This window comes from Panthera pardus, unplaced genomic scaffold (genome assembly GCF_024362965.1).
Source record: "Panthera pardus isolate Hobbes unplaced genomic scaffold, ASM2436296v1 HiC_scaffold_15, whole genome shotgun sequence".
Taxonomy (NCBI): Eukaryota; Metazoa; Chordata; class Mammalia; order Carnivora; family Felidae; genus Panthera; species Panthera pardus.
The window spans coordinates 62373300-62392476 of NW_026526710.1; the positions used below are offsets into that span (position 1 = coordinate 62373300).

At 56.3% G+C, this 19177-nt stretch overlaps 1 protein-coding gene across 5 annotated transcripts in view; it reads right to left on the reverse strand.

Annotated features, from left to right (window-relative positions):
* The window catches only part of ZBTB7C (zinc finger and BTB domain containing 7C), a 351048-nt gene that overhangs the window by 6274 nt on the left and 325597 nt on the right, over positions 1-19177 (reverse strand). For all 5 annotated transcript variants that reach the window (XM_053902677.1, XM_053902675.1, XM_053902676.1 and 2 more), the window contains one exon: positions 6241-7467. In XM_053902677.1, coding sequence (XP_053758652.1) covers positions 6241-7451 — 1211 coding nt within the window. In that variant the 5' untranslated portion in view covers positions 7452-7467. The remainder of the gene's footprint in view (positions 1-6240; positions 7468-19177) is intronic.

Genomic DNA, 19177 nt, shown 5'->3' on the forward strand with positions numbered 1-19177 from the left:
CGTCAGTTATATCTCAACGAAGCTGGGAAAAAAGAGATCACCCCCCTACTTGCTAGCCCCCAGCCCCCACAGTACTGCACCCGCACAGCGCATGGATATGCTGCTCCACTAGCAGGCTGTGCTCTGGTCACTCTGTACCCCGGCCACCCGCAGGCACGAGCTGGGCTTCCAGGCTTCCCTCCCTCCAATGCGGAGCCTGCCATATTGTGAGACGTGGATGTTTGGTACACCCTGTGTCCTTCCCTTTCTGCGCAGATCTCGTGTTCCCGCACCAGCGCTCCATCTCTGGGCTCCCACCAGAGGTCCGACCCCGGATGTCAGCGAGTGCACTCCTTCCTTTCCAGCCGTGAGCCCTTGGCTCCGGCCCCCCTCCTCCCTGCACCTCTTTCTCAGTTTACTTTTGCAAACCGCCCTGCCTGAAATGTCTCCCACTCCCAACTCCCCCTCCTCCCGCTCCCGCCCACCTTTCAAGGTCAAATTCAAGGGCAATCCTCTACAAGCCTTTCCCTGTCCGCCCAGGCCCTGTCCTTCGCCCTCGCCTTCCAGAGCACCTGCGACCTGAGTACTGTACCTCAAGCTAGGTCACTGAGGGGCAAGGAGGGAGCAACAGAAGACAACGTGTCAGCATCACCGTCTCCTGTTCCCAAATGACCCCATAGGTATCAGATTTGTCTCCCCTTCCCTGCCCCCCCCTGCAGGGCGTGAGCTCCGGGAGCCAAGCCTCTCTCTCCGTACTGTGGCCCCTTTCGACCGTACGGGTACTCTCAGCAGATGAAAAAACAGTGCTCAGAGGTGCTTTGCTGCTTTTATTTTCTGTGCGTGTTATTTCCAGGGCAGGGGCCATCACGTGTGCCGTTTTCCTGAGCTGTCCCTCTGCAGAGCCACCTCCCTGTCCCTGGCTCCTGCAGCCCTGTCTCGTTGGAAGATGATGCAGGGGGAGCACATGGATGGGCGAGGAGCACTGGTCCCGGCTACTGCAGATGAGGAACCAAGGCTCTCCGTACTAACCAGTAGCATGGACCAGGTGCTTGCTGGGCACCCGGCAGTTACGCCTTATCTCGCGGAAGCCTATGGAGGACGTGTCGCCATCACTGTCATGAGGAAACTGGGGCAGAGAGGCTGCAGTAACGCATCCACGGCTTCCCCGATCTCGGGCCATATGTGAACGGAATCAGGGGCCTGGGGGCAACTTTAGGAAGCGCCTGCTCCAAGCCCCTCACGTTACACGTGGGGAAGCTGAGGCTCAGAGAGGGGAGGAGGCCAAAGTCACACAGGCAACGAGAGGCAGAACCAGGGCCCTGAGCCTGGGGTTCCTGATGACCACTCTGGTGCCCTTTCCAAGGTGCCCCAGTCCGCGGAGACCCTGAGCCCTCCGGTCCCTCCTGGAGCAGCGCTTAGCGTGAGCCCGGCTGGCACTGCTCTCTCAGCCCCCGCTCACGCTCAGTCTGCGGCACTGAAGGTACCGGATCTGCTTGCGTGAGGATCTGCCAGACGCTTCTGTATCCTGTGCGGATGGCGCATGGCACTGAACACGCAGCGGGGGGCTCATGGCATGTTTGTCGACTGACCGCTGGCCTGCAGCTGCCGGATCGGCTCTCAGGACCCCCTACTCCAGTTCCAACGTGCTCTTGGTCACCCTGATTCCCTTGTCTGCCACCCCCTTCCTTTACTCTGCACTGGGAGCAGCCCCGGCCACGTGTGCCCGAGCCTTGATCTGCATTCCCCCTTCCAGCCCGGAGAGCTTATCGTGGGAAAGATGCGCCCATCCCCATGAGCTCATTCCCCTGAGTGAAAGCGAGGGCTGCGGGGTCTCGCCCGGGGGCCTCGGCCTCCACGAGGGCTCCCGGTCACGATAATGCTTTCCCAGCACCATCCGCCCAGACTTCTTGGTAACCTGATGGTCTGAGACAAACCCTCTTCCTGCTGCCACTGCTAATGACATTGCATTATCTTAATAAGGTCCCCAGGGCTGCCAGGAGTGGGAGGGCTAAAAGGAAAATACGGGAAGAAGGCAGCAGCCAGGCTCCTGGCCTGGTCTGGGGAGCAGACTGCTGCCGGCGTGCGGAGCGACCAGCACGGGGCTCACGCCGGCAGCAGCTGTTGGAGGCAAGACCTTGCGGCCTTTACGGGACGGTGGCAGGAGACCCCGTGGAAACTGGGGACGTCACAGCTGGCCAGAGAGTGATGCTCAGGGTGTGAGGCATAGGCAGAAGGACTCCCAAGTGCTTGCGGGGTGACCAGAGCTAGGAGGGGACAGCGTGGGGCCAAAGAAAACATAGTCTGGTTGGAGCCTTTGAGGCCTTGCCCGGTTTCCGGGGGTGTGTCCTATCTGAAACAACCGGTGTAGGACAACAGTCCCCAAGGCCGGTGGAAATTGAGCACCATCTCAGAGGGGAGGGTCTGATGCCAAGGGACAGACAACATCATGGCGGGGAAGGCCTTCATCTCTCTTCTTGGAGAACGACAGAATGAGAGCTACAGGCAGGCTTTGGGGGCAGAATGGGCTCTGTGGGAAGGAATCCTGGGTCCTTCCACCACGGTGGCTGAAGCCATTAGGAATGATGTTCCCATGGGCGTGGCGATTCTGGGAGTTGGCATCTGAGGCCATAACTCAGAGCCTGAGCCAAAGGGCCACTTTGTAAGAAGAGGGTAGGCCGCTCCAACATCCCTCAGGGTGACAGAAGCGGGGGTCACATCAAGGAGAAGGGAAAGGAGGCCTGACTAGAGAGTAGAAGCCCAATTGTGTTCAAGGGAAGAAGGGGAAGATAGTGTCCAGGAGGAGGAGTTGAGGGCGGCCAGTCCTGGCTCCCTCAGCCTCTGGGGGGCCAGGTCCCAAGGAGCGGCTTGGCCTTGCAAGGGAGTCTGGGAATTCTGAGTCAAGGCGGCCGCTGCTTTCAGTGGCCGCTGAAGTGCCTCCATCTGGGGAGGGAGAGAGGGAGGGAAGGTGTTCTGGGTGGTGGCTGCAGGAAGTCAACCACAAAGAAGGTCCCCGTGGAAAGGCTGCAAGGGGACTTGGCTGCAGGGAGAGGTACGGGAAGCCCTACATGGACAGGCTGGTGGGAGACAGAGAAGAACCCTTGCAGGGCAGCTCCGGGAGGGGTGGGAGGGAAGCACCGAGCCAGTTCTTCTGAAGAATGTGACCCGGAGGGCGGTTGGGGAGCGTTCCAGGCGGACGGCCACAGCCCAGGGTACGAAATAAAGTCCCCAGGGTCCCTTGTGGGAGGAGGCCAAGAAAATGTCCAGCCTCCCCCCACCCTGGGGCTCCTCTGCCCCCGGGAAGGGAGTGCCCAAGAGCAAGTCTGATCTTTGTCAGCAGGGTCCGGGTCCAGTGGGAACCGGGTGAGGGGAGGTGCTGACGGAGGCAGGAACGCAGCTGCTTCAGGGGCCAGATGGCTGTGGCGGAGCAGAGCAGGAGCAAACCGGAGGGAGGGCAGGGCAGACACAAGGCCGCCCCGCGGGCGGCCGGTCTGGCCTGGAGGGCTGGTGAGGCTGCAGGCACAGAGGCCCCCTAAGTGATCATCAGGAATGTGCTGGGAGGGAGGGTTCTGGAATGCAGCCCTCCTATACAACCCAATATCCTGCCCAAACCAGGAGGCCAACTCAGAGAATGTTCTCGTGTCAGGAGGGCGAGAAGTCTGTCTGCAGTGACTGAGCAAGTTTAACCCTCTCCCTAGGGAAGGCAGGGCCCACAGACCGGCGTGGCCTGGACAGAAGGCTGTGTGTGGGAAGGGCCTGGAGGGAAGGGACTTGGGGTCCTGGGCAGGCTCACTATGTGGCATGCTGAGACGTGCATCACCCTGAACCCACAGACCTGGGGCTCCCCTGAAGGGAGAGGTGCCCTGGAGGCAGCCATCTGTGAAGGGAACAGGTATGGGAAATTAGGGACACGGACCCTGGACGGCAGGAGGGGGGCACTCTGGCGGACTTGGGGCCTGGCTTTGTGAAGAGTGTGCTCGTCTTTGAAGTCATTCCTGGGGTCCTGGACTGGGAGTCACAGGCTGGAGATGGGTGAACGGCACTCCAGTGTAGATTGTGCCCTAGTTTATCTCCCCAGTGTTATCCCTGTGTCCTTGTGCTCTTGTCACACACCTCCTTCAGGTGTTCTGGCCCCGCACAGGGGTGAATTCAGGAGAAGGTGGTGGGGGTGGGGCATCAGAGCGGCAGGGGCATTAGTGAGGGATATCCCAGGGGAGGTGATCCCCAGGAACTTTGGGTCCAGCTGCTATGCGGCGATAACAGCAGAACACCCTGAGGTCAGCATTGCAGGGCGGAAGGGGATGCACGCGGGATATGGGGGGGGCCCTGCCCCTCCGCACCTGGGGACTCTCCCTCCACTGTCAGCTCAAAGCATCTGGGAGAGATTCGGTGTGGAGTTTCCCTCCCAGAAGCAGCTGTGCGGGGACCCCAAGGCCACCTTTGAAACCGTCAGCATCGTCCTTCGAAACAGTCACCAGAGGAGCCTGCTGCAGAGCCGTTTCAGCAATGCCACGGTCACCTGAACACATTTCTGACACCCTTCTCTGGAGACTTCAAACAGAGTTTTCAAGCCACCCAAGATAGCGGGTCTCATGACTTTGTAAGACTCATCTTCTTTTTACGCCCGAAAAATACCGTCCCTGATATGCTGTTCAACTTGACGCAAAACAATTTCACTCTGTGCTCAAAGGCCAAAGCTTGGGCCCACTGAGGAAGCTCAGGAGAAGGCACCCCCAGCAGTTCCCAAAGAGAAATTTCCAAGAGGATGTGGGGTAATGGCAGCTCCACTGGCGTAAGCGTGGGTCTCGGGCTGGGTTCTTTGCCAGGGACGGGGGCCGTGTGAAAAAAAAGTGCAGCGGGGCGCCTGGGTGGCTTGGTCGGTTGAGCATCCGACTTCGGCTCAGGTCATGATCTCACGGTCCGTGAGTTCGAGCCCCGCGTCGGGCTCTGTGCTGACAGCTCAGAGCCTGGAGCCTGTTTCGGATTCTGTGTCTCCCTCTCTCTCTGACCCTCCCCTGTTCATGCTCTGTCTCTCTCTGTCTCAAAAATAAATAAACGCTAAAAAAAAAAAAAAAAAAAAAGTAAAAAAAAAAGAAAAAGAAGTGCAGGTAAGAAAATGGGTGCTTGGGTTTCTCTTATATAACCAGGGGATTTTCATTCCAAATAAGCCTAGGACCTGGAAGAGAAGGACATCATCGACTCCAACAAACCAGTGCATATGATTTGAATAGAAATGCACATCTTCAAAGGAAAGGACCTGGTCCGGTCAGCCACAGTCACAGAGCTCTGTCCACATCCGACACGAGCAAGAAACGAGCAAGCCCTGAGGCAACGCCACTCACCAGAACTTTCTCCACCGTCAAAATGGCTGGGAGGGTCAGCCTCACGCCAGTGACCACAAACAGCCCCGACAGACCCCATTTTCCCCAGAGGAGGACCATCCAAACCGAGCAGGGAACCAATCTGACCCACATCATCCCACTAATCAGCTTTGAACCTGAAAGTTGCCGCGCAGAGGGGGTACGGAACACACGCTTGCTGAACGGCACGGAGTCTGTGAAAGGCGAAAGGCTTGTCACGTATTGATTTCAAATTTCAAATTATACAACCGCAGGAAGTTAACCCAACATGGAGAATCAAGGCGGAGAACATAAACAAGAGGCTTATCCTTTAGCTCGGATCCCAAAAGAAGATCGGAAGGGCTCCAGGGGTCTCTACAGTCTCCTGGTCACAGATTTTGCTGTCCTGCAAGTCCCAGCTCTGGCATCTTCCTCTGTATGTGCTTACCAGAGCGGTGGATGGCTCATCTGTAAACACAAGGCCAGAGCACCTCCCCATCTCCCCAGGACCTGCCCGTCCCGAATAAGATAAAGAGGCGACACTCCGCAGGGGAGCCTCAGAGCGGCTTCCGTGGATCCACAGTGGGGAAGGGGAAGGGAGGTCAAGCAAGCTAGGAGCTGAGGCCCCTCGCTTCCGACCGAACTTGAACCCCTCTGCCCTCATCTGTATTATATCCTGTGCTTCCGCCTAAGAGTGTATCTCAGACAGTATTTTAGCCCCTTAGGAAGAGTTTGGAAATCGCCACACCAGGGAAGGCCTGGCATGCCTTCTAGTGAATAAACTTGCCATGCATCCGGGGTCCGGCTGGGCCTCCCCTCCATCCCAGCCCTCCGTGTCCCTCTCTGCTGTCGTCACGGGCCACCCCCCCGCCCGCCCTTCCTCCTCCTCCCCGCCGGCCCCCCGCCGGAGGGCCGTGATGCGCACCTGGTAAAGCGGACCTCACAGATGTTGCACATGTATGGCTTCTCCCCGGTGTGGGTCCTCATGTGCCGCGGCAGCTTCCCGGCCCCCATGATGACTTTGTGGCAGATGGGGCACTGCTGAGAGGCCTTGGGCTTCAGCTTGCGCTCCTCCACCAGCGGCCAGGGTGGGAAGAGGCCCCCCAGGTGGGTGGCACTCAGGAAGTTGAGATAGGCACCGTAGTCGTTCTCCGCCTTGATGGGGCCCAGCGGCCCCCCGGGAAGGTCGGGGAACATGTCCTTGAAGAAGTCGTTGGGGAAGGGGGGCGGTGGGGGCGGGGGCAGCTCCTCCTTCTCCTCCTCCTTGATCTTCCGGTTCTTGATGACCAGGTCTAGCGGCCCACTGTCCATGGGCTGCTCAGGCAGCTGGGCAAAGGCACCGAAGTCCCCCGGCCAGAGGTGCGGGAAGAAGTCAGGGGCGAACGGAGATAAGGAGGGTCTCCTATCAGTGATGTTGGCTTTGGGGTACAGGTTCTCCCTCAGCAAGGATTCGATGGAGAAGTCCCGGATGACGCCCAGATGGCCGGGGCTGCCGGCCTGGAAGGAATCGGGGAAGTCCCTGGGTGCGTCGGAATAGGCCTTCTCCGTGAGATGGTCCGTCTTGGAGGGGCTTTGGTGGCAGTTGATGTCCTGGGGGTCGGGCAAGTTTTCTTGGTCGGCGAAGTCTTCGGTGTCATCATCTTCGTCTTCTTCCTCTTCCTCCTCCTCTTCCTCCTCGTCCTCCTCATCGTCGTCATCCTCGTCGTCGTCGTCGTCCTCCTTGTCGTCCTCCTCCCCGCCGTCCCCGCCGGGCTCCATGATCTCCAGGCACACGTTCACGATGCACTGGATCTCCAGCATCCTGGCGGCGTTGAGGATGTGCTTGACGTTGGAGGCGGTGATGGTGAGCGTGGAGGTGTAGGCGAAGTCCAGGATGGCAGCCAGGGCCTCGGGCTGGACAAAGTCGATCTCGTAGACGTACGGCTGACTGGCCAGGGCGCCGGCCGTGAACAGCTTCTTGAAGTATTTGCTGCAGGCCGCCAGGACGGCGCGGTGGGTGCGGTACTCGTGCTCCTGCACCACGAGGAGCACGTCGCAGAGCAGGCCGTCCTGCCGCTGCTCGTTCAGGCTGCACAGGACCTCGCTGCTGTGGTTGGGGAAGGGAATGCCGATGAGTTCGTCGATGCCATTGGCCATGTTCTCAGCCAGAGCCCTGCAGGGACGCACAGAGAGGAGGCCGGGGTTAGAGGCACAGTCCCGGGAGGGGACACCCAGCTCTGGGGCCGGTGAGGGGGGCCGCCGGGCTGGTGGGCGCGCTGGCCACGGCACCCCTGCCTTGGCTTAAGGCTTCCCGCTCCACCAGAAAGCCGACCCTCCTCCCTCTCGGCCTGGCCAAACCCCACCTGCGATTCAGAGCCCAGCGCGCAAGGCGGGCTTTTCACTGTACCCCCGGGGCCCTCTCCCGGCACCCCCAAGGCCCTTGGCCTGAGGCTTCTCAATGGGCAGGTAGTATACACCATTTAGCCAAGGCTGTGGAAGCTTCTCCTGGGCACGGTTCCACTGAATTCGCTTCCTGCTCTGGGCACTACAGGAGTGGCCCTCAGTCGAGGGCCAAGCAAGGGAGTGTTCTGTCGCCACTCAGGGCTCCTGCTGGGTAAATGCTCTGTTGTTTTGTTTCGTTTTCCACAAAGCCTCTGACTCGGGTAATGGATTAATATGTTGCTACTATTGGCTACTGTTCTGAGCGGTGCTGTGGTCCCCCCTCTGCCTGCCCCAACTCGTATGCTGGAACCTTAAGCCTCAGGATCTCAGAATGTGACTCCCTTCGGAGGGAAGACTTTTAAAGAGGTGACTGAAGATCAAATGAGGTCACGTGAGTCAGCCCTAATCTAGCATGACTGGTATCCATATAAGACGGGAGGAGGACGCAACACTCAGAGGGCAGAGCCCGTGAAGACACAGGGAGAAGATAAGCCAAGGGGAGAGGCCTCAGAAGAAACCAAACCGGCCTGACACCGTGACCCTGAACTTCCAACTTCCAGAACTGTGAGAAAATCGGTTTTTGCTGTTTAAGCCCCTGAGTCTGTGGCTCTTGCTAACTGCGGCCCGAGCAAACCGATAACAGCTTCTAGGAATCTTAACAACCAAATTTTGTGGCCCATTTTTGGCACAGGAATGGGGGCTTAAAGGCATATGTCTTGCCTTCTGACCTTACTTCCGGCTTTGTTCTAGTTGATGGCATTTCTATTCACTTGCAAATCTTGATCTTTTTTTTTTTCCTTTTGAATATTGACCTGCTATATATGTACATCGGTGAGCTGTTTCACATGTCAGTAAACGTTTAAATTCAGTATTAAATTCGAGTACACTGTTAGTTAACTTATCATGTCTGTATTCTGTTACCCTCAGGGAAACGCATCGCCTGCAGGGAGAAGCCTCTTCTGAAACCCCTTAGGATGAAGTGTGGTCAGTGACAGCCACCGGGAGGGAAAAGTGCAGGACAGAGGACACCAGAGGACATCACCTCCCTTCAGGGAGCCAGACTCATCGCCCAAGTCCACACATTCAACCTGGACAAAAAGCCACTTCAGTTTTTGTGCCATGGCATCGAGGACCCCCTCTGCTTAGGGCAAAGCTTGATTGTGGCCCATGCGTAAATCCTAGCAAAAGCCTGGTCCTAACCCTGGTGCAATGATGGTGAAAAGCAAATAAAAATGAAAACAAAACCTGAAAGCCTCATGCCCCAGTGGGAAGAGCTTTGGGGATTCCCACACATTTATCTTCTGGACGTTTCCACTTTGGGAAGGCAGGTGCCATGGGAGTGGAGGAGTGAGAAGGGCCACTCACACGATACGTGCCCTGGGTGGGGACTGGAGGCCCCAGGGACCTGGCGGGGAGTGCAGGTGCTCAGGAGGTTTCCCAGAGTGAAGGCCTTGCTGCTGCCCTGCCTCCTCATCTTCAAAAGGGCCAGGGACCCCCACAGGCCACGCATTCATCCCCTAAATAGTCACTGGGTCTCTCCCTGTGCCAGGCACTGCCCTGACCTCTGGGGATGCACGGCAAGCAGACCAAGAAGGTCCCTGCTCTAACAGAGCTTACAGAGACATAACTGTGATAAAGGAATATCAAGATTCACCAAAGAGAAACGGGGGCTCCCCGCACACCCATCAGAATGGCTAAGATAAAAAGAGAGACAACACCGCATGCTGGGGAGCATGTGGGGAAAACTGGATCACTCATCCATTGCTGGTGGACATATAGAACGGTAGAGCCTCCCTGGAAACAGCCTCGTGGTTTCTTATAAAACGAGATGTGTAACGACCATATGACGCAGCGCTCTTGATCAGGCACTGTTGAGCATTTGTCACCAAGAAATAAGAAGGCAGGTGCACACAAAGACCCGAACGCCAATGTTCCCAGCAGCTTTATGCATAGCGGACAATGACTGTGAAGGGTCCAGAGGTCCTTCAATGAGTGACCGGCTCACCAAGTGGTAGTGCACCTACACCACGGCATACTAGTCAGCAAACAAAAGGAATGAGCTACTGATACCTAAAAAAAGCCTGGATGAGCCAGGGTGAAAAAAGCAGCACCAACAGGTTACATACTGTATGATGTCATTTACGTCGTGTTCTTGAGGTGGTATAATTACAGAAATGGAGAACATAGGAGTGGTTGCTAGTAGCTAGGGAGGGGGTGGGGCAGGAGGGAGGTGGGCGTGGCTATAAAAGGGCAACAGGAGGGACCCTCCTGGCGATCGGGACCATTCTGTATCTTGAGTGTATGGAGGTCAATATCTCGGTTGATGTTTTACTGGGATTTTGAAAGATGCTACCATCGGGGCAAACTGGGTAAAGTGTACATGGGATATCTGGATTATTTCTTAAAACTACATGTGAATTGGGGCGCCTGGGTGGCTCAGTTGGTTAAGCACCCGACTTGGGCTCAGGTCATGATCTCGCGGCTTGTGAGTTCGAGCCCCGCATCGGGCTCTGTGCTGACAGCTCGGAGCCTGGAGCCTGCTTCGGATTCTGTGTCTCCCTCTCTCTGCCCCTCCCCTGCTCGTGCTTATCTCTCTCTCTCACAAATAAATAAACTTTAAAATAAGCTAGATTTCTATTTTAAAAAAACTATGCATGAGTCGACAAGTTATGTCAAAAAGAGAAAGTTTAATTAAAAAAGTCAAATGGTAGGAAATAACTTAAACCAATAAATAGATCTCCTTCCACCCTAGTGAATGACTCTTATCATCTGTCTATAGTAGTGGGTGAGGTGGTGGGAAGAGGGAGGCTACTTTAGTCAGAGTGGTCAGAGAAGGTCTCCTTGGGCCGTGTCATTTGAGCTGAGGCCTGGATGGCAAGAAGGATCCAGTCATAGGATGCTGTAGGGAATAGTGAGTGCAAAGTAGGCAGTCCCATCAAGGTACTCTAGGTCTGGGGGGCCAAGTTCTGCTCTGAGTGGCCCCATTTAACGTGGTTCTTGTCCACTGAAAAACCATTTCACTGCTGCATCCCTTTGGGGGGCTCAGATCCCTCGGCGGTCCTGTGTAGGACTCCCGTCTTCCTCTCTGACCAGGGAGGGCATCCCCATGCCGCAGGCCTCAGCTATCTGTGCTGCAGAGAGTGTTCTGAGGCTCCCTCCTTCCCTTACACCCCAGGCCTTCCTGTTGTTTGGTTTTTTTTTTTTAATTTTTTTTTTTAACGTTTATTGATTTTTGAGACAGAGAGAGACAGAGCATGAACGGGGGAGGGTCAGAGAGAGGGAGACAAAGAATCCGAAACAGGCTCCAGGCTCTGAGCCGTCAGCACAGGGCCCGACGCGGGGCTCAAACTCACGGACTGCGAGATCATGACCTGAGCCGAAGTCGGATGCCCAACCGACTGAGCCACCCAGGCGCCCCCAGGCCTTCCTGTTGTAATGGTGGGAGCCAGAGGGAAAGCTTGAGAAGCCAGGGCAAGCGTTGAGGCTAGGTGCTTCTTCGGGGCTGCCATTTCTATTACGGTCCCAGGAAGGATGCTTTGTTGCAGCCAGGTGCAACATGACCTCCCGTGCAGTGAGTAAGGGGACCTGAGGACACTGCTCCCCATCCCCCTGGCCCCAGCCTTCCGCTTCAGACACTCAGGCCTCATAGGGCAGACTGGGAGGACTTAGGGCCGGGCCAACCTTGGCCAACACCTTCTCTCTGCAGGCCAAGTGCCCGCCCTAAACAATGGGGTTCCCAAATGAGGGATCAGAGTCATCATCTGCCCTCAGGCCTGCTCATCTTCACGATCACTGGGGTATAGCTCCTATTATTATCACTATTTCTATCTCACAGAGGAGGTAAAGAAGGCACAAAAGGATAAATCACAGAGACGAAGGAACGGCATAAAGATCTGAGTCTGAAGTCTGGCTCCTCGGGCCATGCTCTCGACCACAACCAATCTACCTCCTGCCTCTGCTTCACAAAGGCAACCAAGCATGGCCAGCAGTCCTTGCTGTGGCCTGAGTGGCCCAGACTCAGGGCGTTCAGAGATGCTCAGGGGTGCCTTTGGGGAGGAGGGTGGGAAGGATTTGGGTCAGCAGGAGAGGGCGGCCCTGCCTCCCCACGGGGGGCGAGCAGGCAGGGGCAGCGGGCAGGTGAAAGCCTGGCCAGCCTCAGGAACTGCAGCGTCAGGAAGACTTCCCAAGCAAGCCCCAGGTTGTGGCTTTTCTCAGAGTGGGTTCAGTGGCTCGCCTACTTGCTCCCCGGGCAGCCTCCCCTGGTGGTTCTGGCAAAGCTCCGCCAGGGGACGGGGAGAGGGCGAGGGGAGGTGATGGAGCTGAGGCCCCATCAGGCCTTCCCATCCCGTCTTCTGAGCACCGCCTACCTGGATATGCTGACCGCCCACAGCGCTGTTCTCAAATGTGCCCCCCGTCATTCCCCGGTACCCCCTTCCCTCTAATCCCCCAACACGAATCCTGCTTCGCAGCCCCCATGGCTTTGCTCACGCTGAGCTCCCGGCTGGAGAACACCCAACATCTTGCGTCTCCGACATCCTTCACCTCTAGGGGGCCGCATACCACCCACACTTCAAGACTTCCCCCGTCCCTCAGTTCAGATGCCGGGCCTCTCCCACCTTTAGATCTCCCGAACCCCTGATGCCTCCTACCGTTTATTTCACGCTGCTCGTGCTATAACTTATGTTATGCGCCTTGCCATTTCTGCTAGATTGTGAGCCGCTGGAGGGCGGGCTGTCATTACAATGCTCGGCACAGTCCTGGCACACAGCTGGTGAAGGTCTAGGGCGGGGGCTCCGGGCGCTGAAATTACCACGGTGCGGGTGGTTCACGACACAGTGGCACCCCCTCTAAGGGCAGACTCGAAGATGTCCCCCCACCCCATGATTCTTGCCTCCTGGTAGCAAGATCCGTGCCCTCGTGTGGCCCCCTTCCACGTGAATACGGCTGACCTGTGTAACCGATGAGATTTGTGGACCTGATGGTGTGGTCGTGAAAGACATCCTGGGTGGGGGGTGGGGGAGAAGCCAGCTGCCGTGTGATGGGGACGCACAAGCAGCCCTATGGGGAGGAACACATGGCAAGACTGTGGCTTCCTGCCAGCAGCTAGCCCCAGCTCACCAGCTGGGTGAATGAGCCACCGTGAGAGCGGGCCACTCAGCCCCAGTCAAGCCTTTGGATGACGGCAGCCACACTGACATCCTATCATCCAGGGAGATACAACTCCCTGAAAGATACGGAACCAGTGTCCCTTAGCAGAGGTGCTCCCGAGATCCTGACTGTGAGACAGCAAATGTTTACTCTCGTTTGAAATTTCTAAATTCTAGGGTGACTTGTTACGCGGCAACAGGTCACCACACAGGGCCCCCTCCCCCCCCCCCCCGCTGACGTCACGCGCATTGTAGACGTGTGATTGTTAGCATGACAATTGTCCGGCAGATGGCAGTTAAGATGCTCCAGTCTAACAAAACCAGCGTATTACGAGATGATGTCGATAGATGCAAGTAGACATATTGAGGAAATGGCACCTTTTCCAAATTCCCACCAAGCACCATATGGGCAGCAGGGTCCTCGCGCTTAGAAACACCTTCTCATCTCAGACGATGGTTTGTAAATGAAACTTCGACTGCTAAGTAAAATGTCCAAATCAGTAAAACCCCAGGAAGTCGGTTCTTTACGGAGAGCCAAGTTTTCTTGCTTGCTAAGGGCTTATTCCTCTAAAGACGAAAAATGTTTTCAACGTTTTCCAGAGAAAATTCTTACAATTCTTTAAGCTTTCCCCAACCTTTTAAAACAGAGGAGATGCGACCCATGGAACTGTGGGTCGGTGGTCAGTGTCTCATTGGAGCCCACCGAGGAGAGCAGAGTGGCCGTCCCTATGCTAAATGTCCCATCTCGTGTGCTCTTGGAGCATGTCTGCTGGGACTAGAAATCAGGAACCCATCGCTGTGTGACTTTGGGGGGCCCCTCTGCCTCTCTGGGCTTCTGCCTCTTCATCTCATCCTCGACGAGTCATGGAAAACCTGATAAGTGCTGTCATGACTTTGAGAAGCTACAGGTGCAGAATGGAGAAATGAGGAGGCGGTAACAGGCCTGGGTGACCCTGGGCACGAAGGCCGGCCTGCCCAGCAGCGACTTCTCGCCGCGCCTGGGTTCTGAGCCTTCGTCCCATCGCATTCCTGGAGGGGCGGATGTAATCCTGTCTTGGGAGCTGTTTTTCCAGGCAGGAGGCAGGTCTGCCACTTGCTGTTTCATTGTCTCTTTGGGAAAAAGTGCCCCCTCCATGCACCCTGGGAGCTTCCCTGGTGACCCTAAGATTCCCATGCCCTGGAGGGCCTGCAGACAGCACCGTCCCCAAGGGAAGGCCACGCCACACCCCCACCTTCCCGGCCAGGCCCTCCAGCCTCTTCCTCCCATCGCCGGAGACAGGGCAGTCCTGTCTCCAAGAATAACACACTCAGGAAAGACAATCACACACACACATACACACAGGCCAGAAAGAAAGGGGTGGGAGAGGGGGCAAGACGGGCTTGGAGATGGAGGGAGGAGGTGAAAGAGGAAGAATACAGGGTGGGCGGAACCTTCTCCAGTGCGGTCATTATCCCAGAGGACCTGCCCTGGGCCTCTGCCCTCAGGGAAAGGCTCTAGAGCTCAGGTATGTCTGAGTAGCCCTGTCTGACCAAAGCAGCATTTCTCACCTCTGGGCCTCTGTTTGTTCAACTGCAGAATGAGAACACTACCCACCCCAGGTACGCACCTGCTCCCCCCCACCACCCCCACCAGGAGAGGCGGTCATGCCCTCTGAAGAGGGGAGGAGGTGCTCCTCCAAGAGAAACCAAGAAGTGGTGGGGGTAGGGTGATCGGAAGGCACTTGAATTTTTGTGTTATTCTGTGTCCTCTTCTAATAACCCAATCAGTCAAGCACGCCAGCTAGCATTCGCGCTAATGATCAATCCCAACGACCATTTATGGACTGCTTGTAACATGTCACCCATTGCACTTCTAATCTTTCCTCAACTGACACAGTTCTGAGAGGTACATATTTCATATCATCACCTCCAATTAAGAGAGGAAGAAACAGGTATGGAGGGGGTCAGTGGCCTGCCAATGCCACAAGCCAGCAAGTGTGATGTGGGATTGGAGCCCAGCTGCCTCCGGTGCCAACACTCCTATCCATTCCCCTTTACACACTGCCTCCCACAAAGTCCAGCTTGGGATTTGAACCCTTCTCCCCAACGGTTGTCTCTCACTTTAGAGATTTCTCGGAGCCCGGGGTGAGGGATGTGTACATGGGGGCGGGTGGGGGGAAGGCTGCATGCATATCAGGAGTCTCGGTACCAAGTACAAATGAAAGGTATGCACAGGAAGGCTCCACACACCAGGCAATCAGGCTAGGCTTTCAGGAGGAGGGGCCTGTCTGTGCTGCACAGGATAGAAAGGATTTCACTGGGCAGAGGGGCAATGGCAATGTTATTTGGATCCGGAAGGCTTTGGATGTCCAGAATCCCCTCTGAAAGTGTTTAACCTGGATTCCAAGTGGGATCATACAAGAAGCTATTCTCAGCCAGGCATGCGCCTGAACTTGACTGATGGCCACCTGATAATAGGAGGCCTACTCGGAGTGGTGGGGGGTGAGACCCTGTTCTCAGACTGCCTGGGTCCATGTCCCTGCTTCCCCACTGATGGCCTCTGGGACCTGGTAGGACCCTTCTCGAGCTCAGTTTCCTCATCTGTACAATGGGGATGATAGTCCTGTCTACCTCACAGACTCATCCTATGGGTCAAATGAGGTGAGGCACATAAAGGGCCTCCTGGTACATAGTAGGGGCTCAACAATTACGTGTCAGCAATTATGAAGTCCAGGAAGGACAAGGACCTCGCACTGATGTCTTGGCAAAGGGAAGTAGGACCGTACTGGGAACTACTTTGCCTTCTGCATAGTTTCCTAGAAGTCCACACTATTAAGCACTTCTCCTAAAGATATTCTGGGAAGTACACTTACGTGCTCCCAGGGCCACTCCTGGCACGCAGAGGGCATCGTCACCTTCCAAGGTCCTTCCATGCCTCCTGTCTCGTACTTCTAAGCCATCAGGCAGGCAAGGCTGACATAAATATGCCCATGTTACAGATGAGAAAAATGAGGCACAAACAGGAGCCTTGCCCAAGGTCGCACAGCAAATTAGTGCCAGGGTCAGAACTAGCATCAGGGTGTTCTGATGCCCCAGCCTCTACTCCCCTGATAGGCTACAGTGCCCCCTGCGAGGTGCAGAGTTGCCCAGCTAGTCGGGGACCCACGTTCTCGGGCTAGTTTTACTAGGAACGTGAGGTGCGTGGAAGGCAGGTTACACACTCCTGCCGCCCTCGGTTTGGAGGGAAGTAACTGCCTAGATCTCACCTGCTCCAGGCAGGGTCTGATCCTTATATGTCTGTATCATTCCCAGGATGCCATCAAATGGGAACATAGTAGATGCTGAATGAATGAGATCAGTTCAAATACATAGTGGGGACAGACCTGAAGTCACAAACGGCAGTGGGGTGGCTCGAACCCTCTGCCTTGGGGACATCTAACATTTGATCAGAGCCCTGTCATTCGTATACTCATTCATTCCATCCTTATTATGATCCCCATTTGATGGGGATCAGAGAGGCTATGTGACCTGCCCTAAGTCACAAAGCTCGGTTCAGCAAATCTGGGGCTCAGGATGATGCTTCCATCTGCCAACCCCCCAGGGCAGGCTGGCCCCAGCAGTGGCAGACTGCTGCTGCCCCGGGAGTGGCCCCACTGGTCTCCAGTCCCAGCTCCTCCCCTGCCTGGGCATGGAGCTTCAAAGCCACCTGGCAGAATTGGTGGCTGCGGTGAGGGCGAGGGGGCTGTACAGGGGCAGAGGAGGGATGTGGCTTTTTCTTCCAGACCTGGGAATGAGGCTGGGCAGTGGACTCCTGCATCCTGTGAGCAGGTTCTTACTCCCTGTGGTCTGTGTAGGCATTGAATTCTGCAAGGGGCCGGTGGGCCAGGGCAGAAGAGGCACAGGGAGGCCTGGCCCAAGCAGCTGGCCAGCCCCGCAGACCTGTGCTGGGCGCGCCCCACCCAGCCCTTGGCAGGTCCCCTGAGCGGGGGCAGCCATAGCCCATGGCCCCGGGATGCCCCGGGGCCTCGGCTCGGCTGCCCCAGAAGCTGGGGCCAGACATGTGGGCCGGGAGGCTGGGAAGGGTTACTTCAACTTCCAGCCTGCCGGAGCACCCCAGGAGGAGAAGCCGGCCCCACCTACCCTGTTTCACAGTTCTCTGCTGAAGCCCCCGAGTTAACAAAGCTTCAGGCCTGTTGAGTTCTATATTCTGAGAGGCTTGTCCACATCTGCTTTTCTGCATACGTTTCCCTAGGATCCTTGGTACAGAAGGAATTACTCGGCCCATTTTGCTAATGAGAAACCCCAGCTCATGCTGGTGAACACACTTGCCCGAAGTCACAGAGCGAGGTGAGTGACAGAGACCCCAGACCTCCTGCCTCGTAGCCCGGACTCCATCCACTGTATCAGGCTGTATCCCTTGCCAACGACCCCCTCTCACCACCGCCGTCTCCCCCTGCCCCCTGCGTTGGTTTGATCAGAACGAAGTCTAGGACCCCTCCTAGGAGCTGGAGTAGGGACAAAAGCCAGGGTGGGCTTCTCATCCCTTAAATTCTTATAGACGTGAAGCATACTCTAGGGACAGACTTGAGGGGTACCCAGGAGGGTGGCTTGAGAGATGGGCAAGGAGGAACGAGGGGCGGCTCTGCACTGGACTTCGGTGATGGAGGGGGGACAGGGGTATATGAGTGTCAGAGCTGTTCAGTTACTCCCTGGAGGAACCCCCTCGTCTTTACAGCAGCAGCCTGTGAGCAGCTGGGTCTGCAGGGGCCACAGCCCACAGACCCCCGCCCGAGGGGCCTTTTACTTTGCAAAGTACATTCACCTCCTTGGTGCTGTACCCATTTAGCGGATACAGAGACAGAAGTAAACCGAGGTCCAGGTCATAAAGCAATGTGGTTACAAGACTGTTGAAGAACTCACATATTTCCGCGCCCCCCCCCCCCGCCCCCCCAAGGCCACTTCTACTGCTCTGCAGTAACCTTGCTGACAAGATCGAAAGAGCGGGTTCTCTAAGGGGCCGTGTGGCCTCAGGAACACAATGAGAGAGGCAGGCTGGAGGGGCTGAGGGTCGGGAGAGCAGGAGGGTCCCCTGCTGACGGCCGGAGCACTGGCTGGCTGGCCCGGGGGAGTCTGGGTTGGACAAACAAAGTGGTGCCCCTTCAAGCTGCTGTTCTTTAATTATTTATTCATCCTTTATTTACTAGAGGGTGAGGTGAAGGGGGGCCAGGGAACACTCGTTTTCTTCTAAGAAAAATTGCACACCTCTTTATGTTCAAAATAAGGGATTTACGGCTTGTGTTTATTACAGGCGATATCCTGAGCCAGAAAACTCCTTGGGAGGCTTATTAAACCTTATTAAACTACTGAAAATCTAGATAATAAAATAAATCACTTGTCCCCCCCTAAACAGCTCCAGGCCCCGTGTCACGGAGTTTCAGAGTCTCAGCTGCCTCTGGCTGCCTTTTCAGGTATGCTGGTTGGTCTGCTTGGCTCCCTGAAACCGGCATCAGCAGGGGACAAACACATGGGGGGGGGGAGTGGGGACACACGAGCACGCTGGGAGCACTCTTGTCTTTAGCATTTCTGTCCAAGGAGGCTGTCTCCTGAGGGGGTGGGGGGTGGGGTGGGAATGATTTAGATGTTGCTAGTTATTTAAGGGGCTGTGCGTGGTTTCTTGGGTTGAGCCCTGATTTCGACCCTTCCTGGGGATGTTTCAGTGTCTCTTCTAGAAGGCACCAAGGTGGCCGCCGAGGTGGCCGGCCTCTGAGTGTGCTCTGCCTGTACATCATCCTGACCCACGTGCCAAGGGCCCCGCGTGCTGCGCCGTTGCCGCTGAGTCAGGGGACTTAGAGCGGGAAAGAAGGAAAGCTGGAGGCAGGCGAGAGGGACATAGCTGGGGTAGAGAAAGGCCAAAGTCAGTTTTTCGAAAGAGCATGAGGAGTTAGGGCTGAGCCGTGCGCAGGTGTGACGTCTGCAGGGCGGGGCTGGCCCCTTTTGGGGAGGGAGTCCAGTTCAAGCCTGCGCTTACCATTGGTCTCTGCTCTGCCGCTGAGTTACAGGTGACCTTGGACCAGCCAAGTTCCCTCTCTGAGCGTCAGCTTCTTCTTTAACGGAAGCCCAGGAGGCTGCTGCCCTCAGACTTGATGGTTCTATGCTGTCTTCCAGCTCACCCACTTAAATATTTCGGCTCCGGGGTTGACCTTTGGATCCCAAGGTTAGGGACAGCTCAACTTCTGCCATCTTGGGGCTGCTGCGCCCAACTGTTTCTGGATTCTGTCCACCTTCCCCCTCTGCCCAGAGTGAGGGGAGACTCTA